General features: G+C 30.5%; 2 protein-coding genes and 1 long non-coding RNA gene across 3 annotated transcripts; 1 reads left to right on the top strand and 2 right to left on the bottom strand.

Moving 5' to 3' along the window:
* Positions 1–1,809: 1,809 nt before the first annotated feature.
* On the top strand, positions 1,810–3,207 carry LOC130810931 (zinc finger protein ZAT5-like). The gene has a single exon (XM_057677051.1). It carries the CDS (start codon positions 1,906–1,908, stop codon positions 3,205–3,207), a length of 1,302 nt encoding a protein of 433 aa, XP_057533034.1. The 5' UTR covers positions 1,810–1,905.
* A 5,640-nt stretch (positions 3,208–8,847) lies between these two features.
* LOC130810018 (protein OSB1, mitochondrial-like) lies at positions 8,848–12,663 on the bottom strand. The gene is made up of 4 exons (XM_057675924.1): positions 12,245–12,663; positions 10,179–10,314; positions 9,648–9,723; positions 8,848–9,340 (listed from the first exon to the last, which is right to left on the bottom strand). Exons 1-4 carry the CDS (start codon positions 12,589–12,591, stop codon positions 9,072–9,074), a joined length of 828 nt encoding a protein of 275 aa, XP_057531907.1. The 5' UTR covers positions 12,592–12,663; the 3' UTR covers positions 8,848–9,071.
* A 1,904-nt stretch (positions 12,664–14,567) lies between these two features.
* On the bottom strand, positions 14,568–17,212 carry LOC130810017 (uncharacterized). Its single transcript, XR_009040976.1, has 3 exons — positions 16,125–17,212; positions 15,009–15,338; positions 14,568–14,930 (listed from the first exon to the last, which is right to left on the bottom strand). It is a non-coding gene; the product is annotated as an uncharacterized LOC130810017 (long non-coding RNA).
* Between the last annotated feature and the right edge of the window lie 6,525 nt (positions 17,213–23,737).

The following is a 23,737-nucleotide window of genomic DNA, read 5'->3' as shown; positions in this document are numbered from 1 at the left end:
ATTTCATTCACAAATTTATTATCACTCTATCTTATTTGTAATCACTTATTTTTATTATCCGTATTTTATGTTTATTTTTCAATTCAAATTTAATTTTCAAATGCAACTGATATATTCAATAATAGATACAGGAGTAGATAGATAACATAAATAGTGAAGTATACAAATGTCAGACTGTTAAAAATTAATTTCCACAAATAGAATTGTCAGTCTGTTAGACATAAAATATATTTCCTAAATGATTTTAATCCGTAAATATTATCCTAAATTAACTCCTAAAAAGATTCCCGATAAACATTAGGAGTATATAAAAGTATCTAATAAAATAAAATCGAAATTAAAAAGTTAAAATCGGTTTTATTTATAATCCTTAAATAATGGATGTAGATTTTTAAGTTATTGGAATTTGCATGCATGCATTAATGAGACGAATTTCTCAAATATAGAGAAAACAATTCAAGTTTCATAAACATTCTTTCTTTGTCAAGACTTTTATGTTATAAATATGTTTCATTTAGAAATACGTTTCAATATAGATCCAGTGAACAATTTTATATTAGCAACCTAAATACAACTTTATAAAATAATTATTCATTTAGGTTACCTAATTTATAATTTAATAGTTCAACAACCTAAATAAAAAACTATAACATAAAAAGAAACAAAAAATGCCAATATAATAATCAAGGGTTGAAATATTATTTAGTTAATAACAATTTAACAGAAATATTAACATTATTTTTTTTCTCGATATTACACATATATATATATTGAGTTCATCGTTTTTGTACAATTGCTTTTTCATAAAATAAATCTCATTAACGTTGTGCTAGTATGATAGGCAAATTTCAGTAATTTAATCAGAAAATATTTTTACGATTCTCTACCGATTTGGATATATTTATATTGGATATCATACAATCCTTCGGGTTGTGAATAAATATTAAATTTATTCTTTAAGACATGCGAGTCTTTGGCTTTCATTCGCATGTATTTTCAAGCTGAGAGTCGCAATAGTTGAATTCTCCTTATCTCATTTGATAAAGATAATGATTTGTCGTCTTTTAATCCTCCACAAAGCTATATAATAGCTCCCTTGAACTAAATAAACATGAATATGTTGAAATTTGTTTTAGTTTATGTCATTTAATTATATAAACTTAATAATAATTTAACTCTATGAAATAATTATTTTTGGCCTAAAACTAAATAATTTGCAAGTCCATAAAAAATAAAAAAATAATGGAAAGAGGGGTACCAATGCCATATATTGCAAGGGTTCATGGCACTTATGCTACATGACATGTATGATATATAGAAGCTAATAACATAGAACTATAACGATATAATCTCCCTACCTCTATTTGATAGTCATCTTGTAATTTATGTCTATTTTATCATATATCCTATTTTTACTATATTTTAATAAAATTGAAAAGTTATCCTATTTTTACTATATTTTAATAAAATTGAAAAGTTATCCTATTTTTACTATATTTTAATAAAATTGAAAAGTTATCCTATTTTTACTATATTTTAATAAAATTGAAAAGTATATGATTTGACACTGGCTTCTTTCATCTATGGTGTTAGCTCCCTATACTTAAATATAGCTATTCTAAATCATCACTTCCCAAAATTTTCTCAATTTTTTCTAAAATCACACATCTTCTATACTAATTAATCTAACACCATATACCTTGTTAAATTCTCCAAAAATGTCTCCCATCCTCTCTCTTTCAATTACTAGATATATGCATTTTTCATTTTAGTCTTATACAACATATGTTTAATTTATTATTTCTCGTCCATCTGACTTAAAAGTGTGGTGTTTTATGGTGGTTTTAGTGAATGTGGAAGTGCTCTAAAGGCCGATCTTAGATCGGTCTTGATATCAAAATCCAAATGGATGATCAAGATGAAGTAATTAACCATAACAACAACAACAACAACGACAACCACGACAAAAATATAGAAGGGGATGCAGAAGGGGGAGGAACACAACAATCAATTGTTAAAGGTAAAAGAACAAAAAGACAAAAGCCACAATCTCCGATCCCTTTTCGAATGATTGCGACCACCACCAACTCTTGTAAAAGCGCTCAAGATAGTGATATTTGTAGCAACAACAACATGATCGAAGACAACATCACTACAGCAGCCACCACCACCACCACCACCACCATTACCATCAACGAGGATTCCAGAGACACAAATATTTTCAACAACATCGTCACTACCAAAGAAGAGGAAGAGGTCGCAAATTGTCTAATCCTTTTGGCACAAAGTCATCCATGCCCTCCTCAACCTATCCCAATTTTTTCTTTAGGTTCCGGTAGAAGTTATAACAACAACAATAATAATAATAATAATAATAATAATAATAATAATAATAATAATGATGGTACTAAATTTATAAGTAGGAAATTCATGGAGGCACCTTCGTCAACAGGAAAATTTGGTTATTATGTGTATGAATGTAAAACTTGTGGAAAAACTTTCTCATCTTTTCAGGCACTTGGAGGGCATAGAGCGAGTCACAAGAAACCTAAAAACAACAAAGATGAAGATTACAACAACAAGATTAGGTCTAATCAGATATATTCTTCAAGGAACACCAGTAGATCTAATAATTACAACAATAATTTGTTGCTTTCTTCGGACGATGAAGATCCTTCGTTCAAATTAGCTAAACGGGACGACAATAGTAACAACAATTCAACGTCACTCTCACTTCAACTTACAAATCGATCTTCATATACCAGCAATTGTACAACCAATCATCAATGCAACAACAAAAGAAGAGTTCATGAGTGCTCAATTTGTGGTTCGGAATTTACATCTGGTCAGGCTTTAGGTGGTCACATGAGACGTCATAGAGGCTTAGTAACCAATACTTTGCCTATTCCTGCAACACCATTGGCCATTGAACAACCATCTAATGGCGTAACACAAATTCTTCAAGATACCATGATTAATACTACCATGACTATGGCACCACCTACAAATATTGATCGTAGTAATAGTGCTTTCTCAGTCGATTTAGATCTTAATCTTCCTGCACCATCTGAAGATAATGTTTGTGATGATCATCAAAAAGAATCCAAATCTATTCTTCAGTCTAATGAACTTCCAAATCAACCATCACCATCAACACAACAAGAAGTTGTTCTTTCCTCGTCTTCAATTGTGGATTGCCACTACTAAATTCAAGGTTTGATTTTTTATTTTTTTTTTTTTATTTTTTTTTTTTTATTTTTTTATAAAAATGATAGCATATTAGTTTTATGTTAAACTATTTTAAACAATTTAACATTAAAAGTTTAGAGACAAGTTTATTTATTATTTCTTTGAATAATAAACATTATAAAAGAATGAATTGTTTAGAGTTAGAATTTAATTAATTTTGGTGAAATATTATCTTTTCATCATCATTATATATTAGAATAACTTGTTTTTTTTTTTTTTATATTCTATTAGTTAATTCACTATGGATTTAATATATACTTTATCAAAAAAAAAATTTAATTATATTATTTGAATTAAAACATTAGTGCATGTCTAATAATTATGATTGTATAACAAATTTTATTCAAGATTTTCTTTATCTCATGAATTACAATATATTATTTTGTCTTTTGCAAAAGAAAATATCTCAACACTTTAGTTTGAAAAGTGAACTCAAATTTAAACTGAGTTTAATGTTTTTTTTTCTAACGTCAATGAATAATTCCAATAAAAACCAATAACTTTCATTTGTTATTATTTTTTCACGATAACAATTGATTTTTTTTTTGTCTTTGTTTTTTATTGTGTCTCCTTCTTATTCATCCTTACTACCTCTGTTTTCATTTATTTTTCTTATTTATTTTTTTCGCTGATTTTAATACAAATTTAAAAATCAAATACTTTTATTTGTGAGTTTTTAAAAATCTAAAAATTAATATTTAAAAGTTAAAAATACTTACAATAATTCGATCTTTACTGATTTATTCGTATAACAATATCAATCATTGATTAACCATGAATAATTCAAATTTTATATAGTGTTTGCTCGGAACATCACTTGTCATTTAAATGAAGTAAAAAAAACTTTTTTAAAAAAGAAAAAAAAATTCTTTCACTCCCCATTCTCTCTCCTTTATCACCCTCCCCTTCTCTTTCCTTCCACCGTCACTGCCACCAACATTTATCTCCACCACCACTACAACCCATCACAAACACCACTATATCTCTCACCTTATGATATACACTCACAATCCAATAATCTGATTTTCTTGATATTCATCGTTATTTTTTAGACAAAACTTCCAATTGTTTATTTATTTTGAGATATGTAATATATAGTTTCCTTAATCATGGAATATAATAATAATAATAATAATAATAATAATAATAAAGAGAATGGTGAAATGAGTTTAAATGTTCATAATTTATGATGATGAAGAGCATAGTTAATTGTGGTGAGTTTAAATTATATTGAAAGTTGGTGATAATAATGAGGATTATTTGTGATGGTGGGGAGGGGAGGAGATGTTGGTGGTTAGTTAATTTTTTTTTTTTTTTTTAATATCAATTTTATTTTTAGGCCTATTACTTGTTGAAGAAGTAATAAGTTAGGTCGTTTACCATAAGAAAACACCTTTAAAAAAATTAGGATTATTCAAGATTAATCAAAAGAGGGGAATATTGTGAAAAAATGAGTGAAATGTTGCATATATTGAGATGAATTTATCAAGATTCCATATGAATAAATATTTTTATAAAAAGAAGATAAAATATCATAATCAAAGCTTAATACTAAAGTTTGTAAATTCTATTTGAAAATAAAATATGAAAATGGATAGAGTATTTTTTTTAAGCGTTATCATTTCCATACCCTTATTTTGTTCCGCTCATGATACACCAGTAACAAAATTCATCTATACCTCTAAGGCTCTCATCAAAAAATAAAAAACAAGTTAATTTACGCAATCATCATCTGTTTATAAGCAACAGGCTCTTATTGTTTGGGGTAAAATTGACCGCTTTCCTCTAGTCCTTCCTGTGAAGAGAGTACGGGTATGAATTATCTGTTACCTTCCCTCACCTAGACCCTGCTTTCGGGCGAGATATTGGGTACGATGATGATGATGAAGGCTCTACTTTGATTTTGGTAAGTTTTGGCTTTTAAATTACATCTCATCTCATAATATATACTTTTTCTGAGTTTTTAATAGTAGCTACACTTTTATTTTTCACACTATCCAATGCATGATTTTAATGTTTAATATCTTTAATTTCATATGATAAAACATTTTAAAGAGTTAATATTATAAAAATATGCATTAAGACGAATTAAATTAAATAAGATCTCACTCGACTATGTTTTACATCATACATGAAAAAATATATACCAAATAAGATAAGTTGATGAACATTAATTACCACAAAAACTATAGCAACTATTAAAAACCGAAAAAATATAAAAAAAAAAAAAGAGAATCAAGAAAGAACAAGGGCTTATATTAGATATGAGGGGGATAATGTTGGTGGTGAAAGAACTAATCAAATTAACGGTTAAAAGAAGCATCTCTAATACGTACTCAATTTGTAATTGATTTCATTATCTATCTAAATCAAATAGGTTTTCAAAGTAATAATGTTGTTTCCTTTTCCTTATTTTTTTATATTCTATTCCTTTTCTATTAAAAATAAAAAATAAAAACATTAAATTTTATTTTTTCTATAACCACCCACGTCCGCTTCTAATATTTGATAGAGTTTTAATAGAACAACTAATTGTTAGTATTTGTGTAATTTAAAAATTATATGACTAAGATTTTCCAAAATGTTAATATTTTTTTATTGCATTAAAATATCACATATTTTTGTGGTTGTAATCTAAACAATAGTGTTGTAATTAACCTTTGCCAAAAATTCCAACTAAAATAATTAATTGATTTATCTTCAAATAAAACATTGATTTTATTATATTATTAACGAAAATGTTTTGATTCATAACTATAAACAAATTTCATTACATTTTAGATTTGTTAAAATTGTTCTTAAACGACGCTCAGGTTTAACCATAGATTGACATAATTAAAAACAATCATTATAATAAATTCAGAGGAAATTAAATTTGTTAGATAGGAAAGTAAATTTTATTCCCAAGTAAATATAGAAAAACTAAATAATTTATTAAATGAGAAATTATTTTACCAAAATAGAGTGATAAATAAACAGCGTACATGTCTTATGTGCACATGAAGAGTAACGTTTTTTTCCCCTATTTCAATCGTTATATATCCTTAACGTCTCCTCGTCTGGAATTCCAAATAATCTACGTTTAAATACTTGGTTATCGATATTTGTTCAATAATATTTTAACAGCTTCTTGGATATCTTAAACCAGTTTTTGAGTAGGATTTACCTCTATTTAAATATCATTATAAATAGATAGGTTTATTTATAATTATATTTTCAAATGATTCTATAATACTCATCTATTTTAATTTAAATTAATTTATGGATAATCATTCAATATTAAATTAATTAAAAGTTGATTTTTTTTTTTATAAAAATGACATACATACTTTATAAATGTATGTGTTGAGAAAAATGTGACTTGAGTGCACAATTGATGTGTATATTCATGTGTGGAATCTTATGGGAGTAAGTTAATAGGTGTATTAAGTTGTGACTTAATGTATGTGATTGAATGTGGAGATTAAGTGTGTGGTTTAATGCATGAATTACTTGGGTGTATTGATTGACGCACTTAATCAAGAATTTTATGGTGGATATTAAATGATTCTTAATGAGAATTTGAAGAGTTTCTGATGCTACACATGATGTTTTAAAGAGGCATCCAAGACTAGTATAAGTGCCTTGAACGAGCACTAAGATTAGAAGAAGTCAGAAGCTCCAGAACAGAAACAGACAACAAGTCAATGAGTCTCTGATGATCCTGCTCGAACGAGCAGGCTATGGCGCTGTACAATCCTTCCTAGGTTTCTATTTTGGCCAGTTGAAGTTCTTGAGGATGTTTATTATGTAATAATTCTTAGCCTTAAGTATGTTAGACTCATTAAATGTTTAATCTCCTATAAATAGGGAGCTCATTTGCTCATCCAAACACATCAAACACAAACCCCAAACTTAAACACATAGCCTTTACATTCTCTTACATTTTGGTTATATTTCATTGTAGGAGTTGTATTTTTCAATTGTTATAATATAAATAAGAAACTACACACCACAGAGGACGTAGCCATCATTAGGTGAACCTCCTTAAATCTTTGTGTTCTTTTGCATTTGTTTTATTTCTTTTAAACATTGTCAATTCATTAAAACAAATACATGATTATCATGATAAAATTTATCGAATACATGATTTTTAAGAAAAAATTAAATACTGATTTTTTTAAAATATTATTGAATACATCACTTTTTCATTCAATAAAACGTATAAATTTCTAGGTTAGACAATATAAAATCGCTATAATAAATTATATAAATACTTTACCTAATTTACTTCCAATTCAAAAAAAAATGAAATTCTAAATTAGGTAAATATTTTCATATAATCAATTATAATCAACTAAATTAAGTTTATTTTTCAAGGCCCATAAAAATGACAATTATCATTTTCTAGCATTTTTATTGGTATGTATACGAACAAAACCAAATGTTGATGGTGCCATTGTTTTCCCCTAATAACAAATCAATATTGAGCCTGTGTAAAGTGTGCGTCCATTGGAGTAAGGAGGCAAATTGTAATAACCACTTTGTAAGGGAGGTGTCTCTAAACCAAGCAACAGGGGAGGCATGGGCCATCTATAGGACGGTCACTAGGCACGACTTCTTCAGCCGGTTTTCTAGGAGACCATTACTTTGAGAGACGTCTCTCAAGCCCAGCCTATTAAAGCTTAATTAAACTAAAAGATGATAATGGGCTGATCAAATTGGGAATAATCTCTCAAAGAGACCGTCTCTCATAATAATTTGCGCGGTTACTTAAGGATAAGTCTGGAGTTTTTTCGGATCTCCCTCGGACTAGTTCTACATGTTATGCAAAAACTAGAACAAGCAATAGTTTTAGATCATTCTCTTTGGATCAAAGAAAGTTCTTTCAAACCATATCCAGTGGAAGGCTTTTGGGTTAGTCATGAAGGCTAATTGTTTCCTTGGTGTATGCTCTATTTTTCTCTATTGTTTTCAACTTGTTCTTCATCATAAAGGTCTTTTAAGTCTTTCATTTCAACTAAAGACCAAATAACATGCATTTCACATGTTCCAAAATTGAATTTACATAGTAATTAACTAAATTTTGGTTGACTTATACACCCTTGTATTCATATCAAAATTTCATTTGTTTTTTTCATTATTCATCAATTACTCTTACGGTCCGTTTGATAGTCGATATTAAATGATTGAAATGTAATGCAAAGATAGTCCAATTTTAATAGGAAAATCTCTTGTCAAGGTAATTATATGTGGTAATAAAAATTTGTAAGCAAAAAAATCTTTTTGTGATTAATGTTTCATCATCATGGAAATGATTCGACACATATCATGAAAATTTACAGTACAACAGATTCCCATCACCACCATTTAATACCAATAACCAAATAGATTGTTAGTATTTTATTTTCAATCTACAAGTTAAAACATAATCAGTTAAAATTTTGTTTGATTCGTTTTGATATAAATTTATAACCAAACATAATTAGAGATATTATATTTAGGATGAAAAGTGTGTATCTGTAAGTGTGCAAAACCAAATTGCACGTTTAATTTAAATAGTAGGGAATATATCAGTATGAACACAAATAATGCAGGAACTATAGTTCCTTCTTTCAGTTCCACATGAAAAACAAGGTATATATTGATATTCGATTCAACAATTTTTATAAAGTAATCACACTTTACAACTTACCACGATAATAATTGATATGTTCCTATCCTCCAGTTAATTTCATGTCCTTCCTTTCTAGATAGAACACCATCACTACTCTTCTTAACTAAAAATTTTGCGATTTCTCTCAAATTCACGGTACTTGTAGTAGAAATCGGGATTACAGTGTTTACAAGCATCCAGATAGCGAGAATCTAGACATCGGATCATTATTAGGTCCGGAGAAGTAGAGTAACTCAACTTGCTTTTTAACCCATGGTGGATCACTTGCAGAGAGCCAAAGTGCTTCACCAGTGCTCTTATGTTTGAAATCTGGTTGCTTAGGATTCGTTTTACTTCTCCGCTGGTCATGCCATTCGTCTGGACTAGCAAACAACAATTGCCACAAATGAAGTCGGTTTTTATAACTTTGCGGGTGAGATTTGTCGAAGTGTCCACCTATCGAAGTAACAAAATGAAAATCTAAATTAGTGTGAAATCATCATTTTTCCGAGATATCTTGTTTTTTTTTGCTTCACGCTTTTGATTCTCTGCCTAAAGGCGAGAAGTCTAGCTAGGATTAAGGCAAAGACCTTCCCGTTTCTTCTCATACTAACATCGCGAGATCCATGTAATTTAATAGCAAAGTGTTTTCGAAAATCCAAACACTTCGTAAGAACATGTACATTGCCAACATAGATTCATCTCAATGTGAATGAGAAATCAAACGGTGAACTTGTCTACTAACCATAAACATGAGTCTTACCCGTATTTTTTCCTGAGTTTACGACATATTCTCCAGGTTCGTCTAGTTTGACATAATTTAATTCCCTTGCTGTAACCTGTAGAAATCAGTTGGACGGTCAATGACGGTATTGATTGACAATGACAAATATGTTTGATTTTGGACCTTTTGGCTACAACCCCTTTACCCGAATGATCTCAGATGTAGCTTACCAAAAGGCACGTTTTTAAAGTTGCAACTCATTACAAATCACATCGTAATAGCTTTACATCTACCACAAATAAACTGATCGCATCGTAAAGAGTTTCTTTTATAAGATCCCAAGACCATCTAAAGCCATAGTCAAAACCAAAGAAAAAAGTTTAAGATCACTTCACTACCTTCTACCCTTCCACCATAGCAATTTAAGTAACCTTTCTATAAAGCATGCAACATCATTGCAAAGAAAATAAGAAAGATACTCCCACCTTTAGCTGAGTGGAAACGTCCCAAAGAAAAAAAGAAAAAAACTTGACAGAAAAAAAAGAGACAAAGGGAACTTGCAAGCAAAACCTTATACATCAGCTTTTGTACTCCTTCAATATCTTTTGTATAGGATCCCAATTCACCAGAAATGTAAATGAAATCATCTGGTTTAAGATGCGGAAAAACTCGCTCAGCCAACTCACCCCACATCTCAAATAATATCCTGCTTAAGAAACATTGTACAAAGAAGTACGTAAGAATTAGCTCTCTAAACAACAGGGGGACTTCAAGATAATAAGTTGATACTGTAAACACATCTACAAAGTAATAATAGGTACAACTAAACCAAGTTCAATAGAACCCCTCAAATAGTTTTTTTAGGGAATTAGATTTGTTTGATGTTTTGATATGTATTATTGATTCAAATTATATTTAAGTATTTAAGACAAGATTTATATAATACATCAAACTCATTCATTGTCGATCCTAAGTTCAACTAAAGGAGGAGGAATGAATAGGTTACTAACTACTGACATAAAACATTGACAAATCTTATGTCATGAGCTAATTTCAAATTGTTGAGTTTTTTCTGGCAAGGAAAATTGTATCTATTAAATAAAGAAAAGTTACAAGATTAATTTCTAGGGATAAGGCATGCCTATACAATAAGAAAGTTACATTAAGACTCTCCTTTCATGCCCACAAAAATCACCTAAGAGTAAAATCAAAAAGCATGTCATTAACTTAGCCCAAACCGTGGCTAGGAACTTGGTTCTCTCCCAAACTACTAACTAATACAACAAGACAAGCTCAAGTGCATTAGGATCTTAGGCCACCCAATGAGACACACTTAAATAAAGGCTTTAATCTAAAACCTTTAAGACAACTCAAAAGCCAGAAGGAGAATAATTCGTGAGAAAAACCCAAATCAAGACAAACAAACTTTTTTAAACTTTTCTTTAATTTGTTTGCTTATTCCCGTATATTTAGAGAAAGACATCATCTACACACACGTAAAGATGAAGACATAAACGAGAGTGGTTAGGGTATTGCAAGCCTCCTCTTGCATCTATAAATCCTTAATTTGACCCCACACATGTGTCCTCCATTATTGTAGAGTGTAGATAATTTGAACAAGCCCTTCATTGTCTTAATCTTCTTCTCACTTTGCTCCACCTTTTTCTTTATGTTGTCATCGAATCACCATCACCTTCACTTCAAAAATCATGCCCCCATAAGTAGTACTTCATATGAATACTCTTAACTATACTAGTTGTTATTCTTCATCAGTTTAGGTGAGATCTTAGTTTTCAGAAAGACACAAGTGCCACAAAAATGCGTTTGGTACTCCAGATGAGGATCAGACCTAGAGGCACACAGAGGTGGAGGCGCCATAGCCTAGGAACAATTTTGTTAAAGAAAATCTAAAGAATCCCAAAAATATTTCAATTTTAGCTGGCTTTTTTCCCCTAAAAGCGCACAAAGGCGGCCCCTTGCACCTTAATGCATCTCATGCTTTTTAAAATTAAGCTCGTGAATGGAAGATAGCACCCTATGTCTTATCAAGCACTTAACCATGAATCTTGAACCTAAAAACAACTTTCACATGAGCTACACCTTTTTATTTCTATTTATCCTGCTTACTTACTTCACTAGGAAATGACCGTTGTTATTCTTAACGCCATGAACTCGTTATTATGATACTCCATTAACAAAAAATATACAGACTAGAAATATTGCACAATAATCTTTTCATTAATTCGAAGCTAAAAATCACAATGCTAAACCCCATAATCTGGAGAGCACTAATTTATCATATCAAAGAAGAAATTAACATCATGAACGCACACACATGAATACATGATTCATTTAAGTGAATTCAGGCCATTTTCTTCTTTCATTCATACTTTCAATTACTAATTTGAAAGCAAGAAAAATGTTTTGACATGTTCCTAAATTAATAATTTCTTCTAATCTCGAGGACTTTTCACATTTGGGGTTTCAAAATTCCAATTAGTAGCAGTAATTAGCAAAGTGAAAATCCTAATAAACTATCGAACGATGATACAAAAATTGAAGAAAAACACAAATAGTTCAAAAACTGGAATACCGAGAAAAAGGAATGGAAAAAGGTAGAGAGATAGATAAATAACCTAAAAGAGGAGTTTGAATAAGGAGAAGTTTTAACACGAAGGAAAGTATAAACTCCAAGTCTGCCATTGCGAGTGTTATATTGCTTAAGAGGGTATTCAACAGTTCCAATAAAACGGGCAGAATTATGAAGGCGCGAAGACCATGTCACTGTTGAAGGACGAGCGCAGTTGCGGCCATTAAAGCTACTTCTACTGCTACTGGTCTCAGAGTCTGCGTGATTCCCATAATTGAAACCAGAAGATAGGTTTCTTCTCGTGAGGTAATTCGTGACAGAAGTGGTGATCGGAGATTGTCGAGAAGGTAATCGTACAGTCGTAGGGATCAATTTGGTCGATTTAGACAACATGGTCACTTACGCTGGTAATGGTAGCTCGCTGATAGGTTTAGAAATGCAATACTTAAACTTAGCAGAGGTATGGAAAACAGAACGTGAAGAATAAATTGAGCTAATTTTTAATTGAATTTTCTATGTAAATTTCTTTTAAAAAATGTAAAAAAATAAGAAAGAACCAGTCGCACAACACGTGCGACTGCACCACGGTTCGGTGGCACAAAATGTGTGATTGGACCGTAGTTCAGTCGGATGTGTTGTGCGACTTGAATTTTTATTTTTATTTTTTTTAAATTTAAATATTTGCGATTTATGTTATTAATTAATAATAATTAATATTTATGTTATTAAATTATATTTGTAATAATAATTAATTTAATATTGTTTTTATTAATAATAATTGATATTTATGCTCATAAATTATGTTTATTAATTAATTATTATTATTATTATTATTTTAAAATTAATTATAATGATAATAATAATAAAATTATGTTAACAATTATTAAATAATATAATATATTAATTAAATGTTTGTTAATTACTTATTGTTAATGTTTAATTTGTAATAATTTTTATTTGTTATTATTTGTAATAATAATTAATTAATATTGTTTTTAAATGTTATTGGTTATTCTTAAATGTTTATTAATTAATCATGAATTAATTTTGGAAATAATTTTTATTTGGTATTAATGTAGTTAACTTAACATAATATTTGAGTATGAGCTTGGCGGAAACAAGCGGCCAGACATAGTTAGGCCCAACGTTCGAGTACGTTGCACCAAGTGCGTACGCACTTTGATGACCAGACTAGCCTCCAGAGTAATTCGAGGGGATCCAGTTCCGATGATAGTGATTACGAAGGCTCCGTTGGTCAGCCAGTCGATTGGACTGTCGTGCGGGGGCATGCCGTTTAAGTTCGCACGAGCAGGCCCTAGTAATGCAGGCGCTTCTGATCATGCAGAAGACAACCAAGTGGAAAATACGACTCCAAGGGGGAGGAGGAGCACACAGTTCGATGGAACGGTCTGGCTGATCACATCACCCCAGCCTGGGGGGCCCACTGACGCATGATTGATACCCAGCTATGGGGGGCACATAGCTACGGTAATTTTTTAGGGCTCTGAGCGTACGCCTCTGATTTTAAAGTGTCGTACCAGGAAGAAGCCGCTAGAGGATATCATCAGACAGCAAGATATGTCTGATGAGCTGTATGGAGTTCTACCTACCACTCCCCTCAGTCGTCTGCCGTACGTTATGCACCAACACATCGATAAGGCTTTAATTTCAGCCTTTATGGAGAGGTGGCAACCGGATACGAACACTTTCCATATGCCCTAGGGAGAGATGACTATTATGTTGCACGACGTGCAACGAGTTTTAGGCATTGGTATTAATGGTTCACTGCCGGCTGAACCTGCTGATGGTGATTGGAAGCTCGCGCTGGCCGGTTTGTTTGGAGAGCCCATGTTCGAGTAGGTTCCCCTATTGTGCCCTCATTGATGACCAGGCACTTTCTCAGGCATCTGTTCCATTGGAGGCTGTTCGTGAATACGTTGACTGGTTTAGAGTGTGCTCTCACCCATTCCTCCTCCCCGGCGAAGGACCTAATGCTGATTTTGGTGCAGCTGATAGCAGAGTTGGATACGTTAATGTTTCTTTTTATATGTTTCCTTTGATCTTTTTCCATAACTTAAACAGTGTTAACTATCTTACTTAAACCTTTTTTTTGTTTTTTACAGTTTGCTAATGAATTTTTGAGTCGACTCGCGACGCTGATCAGGATGCCTGCCATCGCAGATATGACCCCTCAGGAACAACAGACTACTGATGTTTACATGGAAGTTAGAGATTTGTTTGCCGAATGGCAAGCTTTTACAGGTCACGGCCCTTCATAGACATTGGTTTTTGTAATTATGAACTATTTGTTGGTGTTGTGTTGTATTTATAATATATTCGAATTGTTTACGTTAATTTACAACAATGCTCATTATATTTTTTTCATTAATACATTTATCTATACATGTTGAATACTATCTATAACCGTAAGTATTTATCTACACATGTTGAATGCCATCTAGATACAAAGGCAACATAAATAATTACAAAAAAATACAAATCTTAAATCAATATACAGTATTGTACTATGGACTATCTAAATTGATTGCATCTAGAGCGATGTTATTACCTTGTGGTCGTTGTACCCCATATAATCTAACATACGACAATAGCTCTAAATCCACAATTACTATCACCTATAACATCAATCCAATCAAACAAGTAAGGAGGGAGAATATGCGGGATGTGAATGGGCCATGAAAACACTAAAAAATCACGACCTGCTGAACCATCTGCAATTATTAAAAATACGGTTAGTAAGATTCAGCTGTAATAAACTAATGTGAATAACCGAAAGCAAAGTCATGTACCAGATAAGTTGAAACTAAAGTTAATTTCAACTGAGGATTGCGTTTCTCGACCACTAGATCTCCCGCGGGATTAAGATCTAGACCCACGACCCCTAGAGGATGATCTATTGTATTCAAAGGCGCTTTTATTTCTCTTGAGGGTTTTGCTTGTTGTTGGTCTTCTCTTTCTTGGTGGACTTGCATGTAGCTTAGGTATATCGGTACCATCAGGACGTAATTCATCTTTAAGTACCTAAGACATGCGGCCTACAACTGCGGGATCGACTTTCAACACTTCATCAAGCAACGATTAAAAGTACTCTTTATCATCGACGTTTGCGTGCCGTACTCCTTCATCAAGCAACGATTAAAAACATCGCTTGGTATCGACATAAATACGACTATGAACCTTTAGTTCATAACGAATCAAAATACGGCTATAACTTTACAAGTTAATAGCGAAATCAAAATATGACTATTACTTTATAAGTCAATAGCGAACAATACGGCAAATGCAACATATGCTTTCATAGCGAAACAAACAAAACTTTATATATCAAACATATTTATTCAAAACTCATTAAAAAAAATAATGTAACAATAGTTTAAAACGTGGGAATATATGGACCGTCAGGAAGTAGGCTTGATCTAAATCCTGATAACACGAATGATCGTCATCACCAAAATTACGATTCTTGCAAGAACGAAATGGGATCGAGGGCTCGAGACCGATCCGAATAACCATTACCTATTATCAAGCTATAGGATTTCACAATAATCCGGATATAAATATTCATTGCTAAATCCCAAAAACGGACATTTTTCAATATTAAACATTTCAATATAAAATGAATCAATAAATTACTTGATTTTCTTTAAAATCAATAACCATAACTCATTTTCATAGTACAATATATTTAAAAGCTCATATTTATAAAGATGTGAACATAAAAAACATAATTTTGATCAAGGATTAGAAGCAAGGTAAAACAAAGTCAAAATCATAAATTTTGAACACCAAAAATTATACAATTTTACTCAAATAACAGTGGCAATATACCACACCTTATAAAATATAACTTGAACGTTAAAATACATAAATTAAATTTAAAAGAAAGTAGTTTGCTTGTAGGTTACCTTTATGAATAAATTCTTCAACCAAAAATCAAGTTAGAACACCAAAGAACTTCATTGATGCATTTGAACAAACACCTTGTGTATATTAATTTATAACGCCAAAAGATAACAATCCAAGCTCCTTTTTTCATCACCATCAATAATACTCAACAAACTCATACTATCCATAATTACCCAATAAAGAAACATAAAATAATCTTAAATACTTGATTAAAGAAATACCCAATTAAAATCCCAATTTGAACAATTAATCTCATGATTGATTATTCTCAATTTTCATAATAGTCTGTTAGTATTTTTGGTCATAACTCTCTCATACAAACTCATTTGGGGCGACTCAAGTACCCGCACGACTACGACTGGAAGCTCTACCAATTCTTTTGTAGACACCAAAACCCAGAAACGGCCAGAAGAGGCTCGAAATCAGCCGAGAACAGAGAAGACAGAAACTAATTTTTAAGAACTAAAAGTGAACTTTGCTCTTAAACTTTGAAGATGAATCAAAACCAATAAAAGTGCAATAATAAAATACTAAACCATATAAATTAGAACTCAAAGAGAACTCAAATGAAGCCAACTTCAATACTTGAACTAATTACCTAAACAATACTAAAATCAATTATCCATTTGAAACACAATACCCAAATATTAATCCATTAATACCGACAAGAAACTTCAATTGAATCCTTCTTCAATATCCCAATACAGCTATAACTTGAATCAATCAACTCCTTAATCTTGATTTCAATAACCCAAATTGATAAATAAGAACCATAATTTCAGAATTATAATGAATATATATAAAATCTCCAATTCCACTTGATGATGAACCCTAGCTTTGCTTCATTCTTCGATAACCTAACTTGAAATCCCTGATTTAACTTTGATTGATGAATACTTAATTCACAAACCCTAACTCTAAACTTGATTAATCAAAACCCACAAATACTTCTTACACAAATTAGACAATAATTGAATGAAATTAACATTTCCAATTTACAAAGGAGGAAATCGAAATAAGGGGATGGGAAGGATGGGTTTTATGAAGGAATGAAGTATTTGGGTGAGTTTTTGTGATGTTGAAATATATCAGGATATTATCCTATATGAGGTGATAGGTGGCTTGAGAGGTGAGAAGGATACCCAAATAATTGATAGAGATACATTTTACCCTATTTTCATCGTATAACTTACTTTTGTTTCTAATTTAATACGATTGATATTCTTAAATAATAAAATATTATTTCGTGTCTCAATAAAATAACATACTTAAAATTTAATAACCCAAATGTATTAAAATATTTTATTAAGTCCTAATAAAATATCACGCTTAAGAAATACTAATCCCAGATACACTTAATTAATTACAATTAATTAAGCGGCTAATTTTTTGGCTATTTCACGTAGTTATGCTCTGTGACCATATAAAGACAGTGTTGGAGCGGAGTCCTACCCTTCATCTCTTCTCTCCTTATTGATTGTATAACATTATATATCTGATTCATACTAGCAAAAATACCAGGAAAATTTTGTCTAATTGAGCTCATGATAAAGGCAGGTTGCATGTCGGTTGCACTAAGGTCTCATATGTGCTTTCGAATATCTACAGTCAACCTATTTACCCTTACATGACCATCTCTCTACACTAAGAACGGGTGGTTATATGTTCCTTTTTCACCAGAACACACTCTCACCGTCCAAGGTTTTTCCCCTGGTTTACGACTACTACGTACAATCATAAATTTACACCTATATATTCTACTTTTAGAACCCAATTGTAACAACCCGACTTACCGTTGACCGAGTAAACAGGGTCATCACGGGGTTCATTTCCCAAGAAACTGAAATCACACTTCCAAAACTTGAGTAAAGGGATTACTAGCTTTTTAACGTAACTAACTCAGTTAAATCTCAAAACAAACATCTAACTATAACACAAGATAATCATACAATTCTTTACAAGTCCAATATAACCAACACAACCAAATCAAATTTACATTTATCTAAAATCCTAATACAAAGCTACAAATTCCTACGTACTCAGCTCAATATACATCCTTGGAACCTCTAATCACCTCCGCTAATCTATTATTCCCGACTGGTTTCGATCTGTAGACAACTAAAAATTGGAAACCACAGAGAGTCGGATTAACTGAATGAGAAATAACAATCCAAAACAACAAAATACAGTAATTCAAATCATAGGTTTAAAAGCAATATTAGTTTCCTAGATCTATGTGCGCACAGGGAGTCTAGTTTGAAAGGTGCCCCATAGCTCTAAGGCTATGTCGCTCTCGGGTGAAGCTAGTCAACATCTGAGACAATTCGCTTCAAAAACAGGGAGCAGGGAACAATGTTCCTCAACTCCGTCAATGACCAGCTCGCAAGCCCGATCCATTGACCATATCATAATATCAACATAAGCATTCACAACAACATTTGTCTCAACAATTTCCAATTCAAATTTCAAGAATGTAGTTTAGCCAGACCCTTTAAGGGACTGCTAATACTCACCAAAAAGTACGCTTCAAGAAGATAAGTCTGGTACTCCGTGATTACTAGAAGGGATCCTCGCTGATATCGCCTCCTGAAGCATAACAAATATAGCATCTCATCCTAAGGACGCATCTTAGTTCCATCTTCTATTCTAATATTTCTCATTTTAGAGATTGTGTAAGTTTTTACTCCAACCCTCAATATCATCAAAATATATAACCTTGCTTTAGTCTAGCTTATATTCTTGTAAAGATTATACGTCTCCACAATTTCCTTTGTATTCCAATTCAATCACTTCCATGTTCATCTAAACTCAAAACCAAGAAACCAATCAAGATCAACAAACTATCCAAAAAGAAGGATTTAGCCAGTTTATCCATTCAACTAATAATTTCCAAACGAACCCTAGATACTTTCAAGAACAACCAATCAATCAACATTTAACCATTACCATAATTTGAAAAGGTTAATATTACATCTAAGAACACTGAACTAACCACAACTAAATCATTCGAATAATCTACTACTAAAATCATAGCCCACACTTAAATTCTCATCATCACATAACTCACTAATAACACAATTCTCATAAGTTTTCCAATTAAGCACTCATCTAATTAACTCATATAAATTCCAGGATTCATCAAAATTTTGGGTTTGATACATGATAAAGGAATATGAACTTGAAAGTATAACAATGAAACTAACTTTAAAATGAATAAGAGCATAATTATTAAGGAAAAAAAAAGTAAGAAAAGAAATCAAGAAGGACTACCTTCTGTTTGCAGCAACAAGAAACGGGAAAGAAATCAGGTTCAATGCTTTATTTTCGGCTTGGATTTGATGTTTAATCAACAGGACCAAAACTCACTCAATCCTTCCCCAAATCGGCAGAATTCAAGTCAAGGGAGGAAGATTTCGGCTGCTTCTACAGTTATGGTGGTTCAAAATCAGAGAAAAGCTAAAGATAATGCTGAAACAATGTGTCGAAAATCAAAGAAAGAATCGAGTAGATTATACCTGATTGGCTTTAGTTCGTTACTTTTCAAAAAAAATCAAGCGAAGGACTACGTTTCTTGAAGAACCAGGAGCGAAATCAGATGAATAACGACATTGTTGCTTCGAAATTAGATGAAGGGAATGGTGTTAGGGCTGTGGCTTCCATCAAAGGTCGAAGACAAAGAAGACGACGACCACTGTTGTTCTTCTTATGGATTTTAGAATCAAGGATTCAGAGGGAGAAGAAATCAGAGGAAGAACATAAATCTGATTCTTCCTTTGGGTTCCAACGAGTGAGAGGGAGAGAGAGTAATGAAGGTTTGATATATATATATATATATATATATATATATATATATATATATATATATATATATATATATATATATATATATATTTATATATATATATATATATATATATATATATATATATATATATGTATATGTAATAAAATTAAAAGAAGGAAAAGAGAAAAGAAATTAAGTTTAGAATGCTTTTATATTATGTATATTTAAGGTCATTCTCATACTAACAATTCTATTAAACTCACTCGTCTTAATTATTAATTTCTCAAATGTTACACCAGTCGGGTATCGTTATCTAAGTTATGCAAATCACCCCTAATATTACCATAGCGGTGACATCTTAAATACAAACTAAGTCTAGAACTTCCTTTTTGTTTATATAAAGCACGTGTAAATTGAAAGCAATTCCTATTGCAATCTCATCGGCCCAAGCATGTAAATCATCTACAGAATCAAATTTCCTATCTATAACAATTCTACCAGAGTAATCTACATTATCCCCTAAATTTTCATAGTCCTGCAAATGTAAAATAGATTTACAATCAATAATAAATAGTATTTAAATTATAAAATAAATATTTAGGTAAACAATTAGATAAATAAAATACATGTAAAATAAAATAATTTAAATAATACTAAAATATAAAATAATTAAAATAAATTACTACAACATAAATTATAAAATAAATAAATTACTACAACATAAATTGTAAATTACTACAATAATTTAAATAAAAAATTAAAAATAATTTAAATAGTATAATTAAAAATAATATAAATTATCAAATAAAATAATATACTATAACATATACAAAATATAAATAAGATATAAATTAATTTAAATAAATAAGAGGGAAGAATAATTAAAAAAAAAAAGTTGCAGTCGCACAAAACGTGCGACTTCAATTTTTTTTTTTTTAAAAAAGAACCATTCGAATCGATTTAACTACGTACCGAATCAGATTCATTGTCGCTTTGGTTAGCCATTGTAAATCGATTTCAACTTTTAGCTTGTTTTAACTGAGGAGCGTTTTTAGAGAGATTTTAGAGAGATGTTACTGTGTTTGAGTTCGTATATTATGTAGGGGCGATATTGAAAATTCAATATATATAGGGTGGTGATAAAAGTGTTCGGGATTTTATTTCCTACGCTTTAACTCCACAAATTTTACATTTTGATTTAGTGCTTTTAGAGTGATAAAAGTGTTATTGAGTGAGATTGAAGTGTGTTAAACAACTTTTAAGTCCAGGGGCATTCGTTATTTCATTAAAATAGGGGTGACAATAAAATGAAAATTGTGGCGATGTTTAATAATACCCTTTAGAAATTAGGAGGAGTATACACTTATTTTACAAATTTTATTTTCAATTGTTTTTTGTCAATATTTTTTGTTGATGTTTTGTGACTCAAATTTAGTGTAGGACATTGAAAGAAGAAACAAAGATGGGACTATTTATGATAGCAAACGCCAAGTTGGCGTCGGTTCTCTTAAGTCAAGAATTTTGTCGAGAACTAGAAATCGAGTCGACTTTTGGTATAGATCTTGAAATGTTTTTTTGCCAAAACTTAACGCTTAGTCGACGTCTCTTAGTCAGGGGGAAACGTCGAGTCAATATTTTGTGTGCATCGACGATTACTTGTATTTTGGAGTCAATTTTCATGTTTCTTAAACCTAAATCTTTGTTAAACGAGGATTACTATATAAATCTCCCATTTATTAGGAATTTATGATTAGGAAGTAGATAGATAAAAAGTGAGAATTTAATTATAAAGTCAGTTACTATCCTGTGAGATGGCTGGCCCAAGATTAATAATTTTTTTAAAATATCTGAAATACTAATTTTAAGACTTAAAAAGACAATTTTAAGACTTAGAAAACCAATTTTAAGACTTGAAAGGTCAATTTTAAAGTTTTAAATATTTACTTTAATGTTTGAATCATCATATTTTAAAGTTAATAAAAATTTAATGTCCTATAATTGGTCTTTTAAGTCTTAAAATTGATTTTTTAAGTATTGAAATTGACCTTTTAAATCTTAAAACTGTCAAATTTCATGACTTAACATGTCAATTTCAAATCCTTGAAATTGACCTTTTCTAAATTGGTCTTTTAACCCTTGAAATTGACATTTAATTTGTGATATTGGTAAAAAAAAAATATCACAATTAGACTGGCCCAATAAGACGCGTCTCACAAGTGAGACGTGAGACGGTCTCACCCAAGTTTTTGTGTTATAAATATTCTAATTGTATGAGTCAATCTTATGGTGAGACAATAGCATAGACGGCCCGTTTGGTTGATGGTAATAAAGTAATGGGAATGAAATGTTGTAATGGCAATAGTAATGAAGGAATGGATATGAGAATTGGTAATGAAGATTCTTTTGTTTGGTGTGCATGACTAAAGAATGGTAATGGAAGATAATATTTCATTGATTGCATTTGGTTGTTAGTAATAAAAAATGGTAATGACTCTTAGTTTCATTATTGTATATTTGTATCTAAAAGCATTATTGTATCTAAATTATTCTATCTAATGATTCTTTTTTTAATAATAATATTTTTTTGGATAATTACATACATTACCTTTTTTTTCTTCATTATTTTTTTTTCTTCAGCTCGAAACAACATTACCTTATTTTATTACCATAGTAATACTTCATTACCATTACCGCCTAATACCATGTTGTTTGATGGTAATGAAAATGGCCCTTTTTGGTAATTTCATTACCTTATTTTATTACCATCCATTACCATTGAAGACATCCAAACAACCAAAATTTTCATTACTTAATTTTATTACCATTACCGCCCTCTAATACCATGTACCAAACGGGCCGAGAATCCTTTTTAAAAACAAGACAAACATCATAATTTCATTTGTTTTTATTTTGTTTGCTACACTTGTTTTTGTGCACAATTTCAAATTATATTTCAAGTAGTATTTAAAAAAAATTTATAATTTTTTTTAAAGGATAATTTGCAAATTATAACATTAAAGTTTAAGATTTTTGCAAATTATAGAATTAATATTTGTTTTTTGCGAATTACAATCACTAGAGTATCAAAGTCTACATTGTTCAAATCAAACCACATGATTCCGATCACTTAATTTAAAATTCCGACCATTCAATTCCGACCACTAAATTTGTTGGAATTCTATGATTTAGCCTGGACGCTCTATACTTTGAAACTTTGATGGTTGTAATTTGCAAATAATAAACATTAAAGTTGTAATTTGCAAAAGTTCTAAACTTTAATGATATAACTCACAAATTATTCATATAAAAAATATATTGAAATTCTATTTAAACAAATATAAAAAAATAAATACTCCCTTCGTTCTGAAATATTCGCTATATATTATTCATTATTTAAGCTTATTTTATCTATTGCGGGTTAATGTGTAAGAAAAAATATAGTCAAGTGGGACATTGTTTGAATTGTTTAATCACATACTTTCATAATATTAACTTTTTATAATTTTTAGATATGCATAATTTAATATTTCAATATATAGATTATCAAAATAACACATTGAATTGCATAAAAAATCTAATGTGGTAAATATAGTGAAACGAGAAGAAGTATATGTTAACTTTTGTATTTCTATAATGCTTAGGTTTATTTTTCCAAATGTAACAAAGAAAATGAAATGTGGATAGCATAAGTGTTTAAAGCAAATCTAACATTTCTACATATACTCTATTTTGTAACCGGCTCAGACTTTAAAATAAATTTAAAATTATAGTAATAATGTAATATGAACACAAATTTCGATTTAAAAAAAAAAAAGCGAAAATCAATTA

The sequence above is a fragment of the Amaranthus tricolor genome, chromosome 4, assembly GCF_026212465.1.
Source record: "Amaranthus tricolor cultivar Red isolate AtriRed21 chromosome 4, ASM2621246v1, whole genome shotgun sequence".
NCBI classification, from domain to species: domain Eukaryota; kingdom Viridiplantae; phylum Streptophyta; class Magnoliopsida; order Caryophyllales; family Amaranthaceae; genus Amaranthus; species Amaranthus tricolor.
This window is presented reverse-complemented; position numbering and strand designations above follow the sequence as displayed.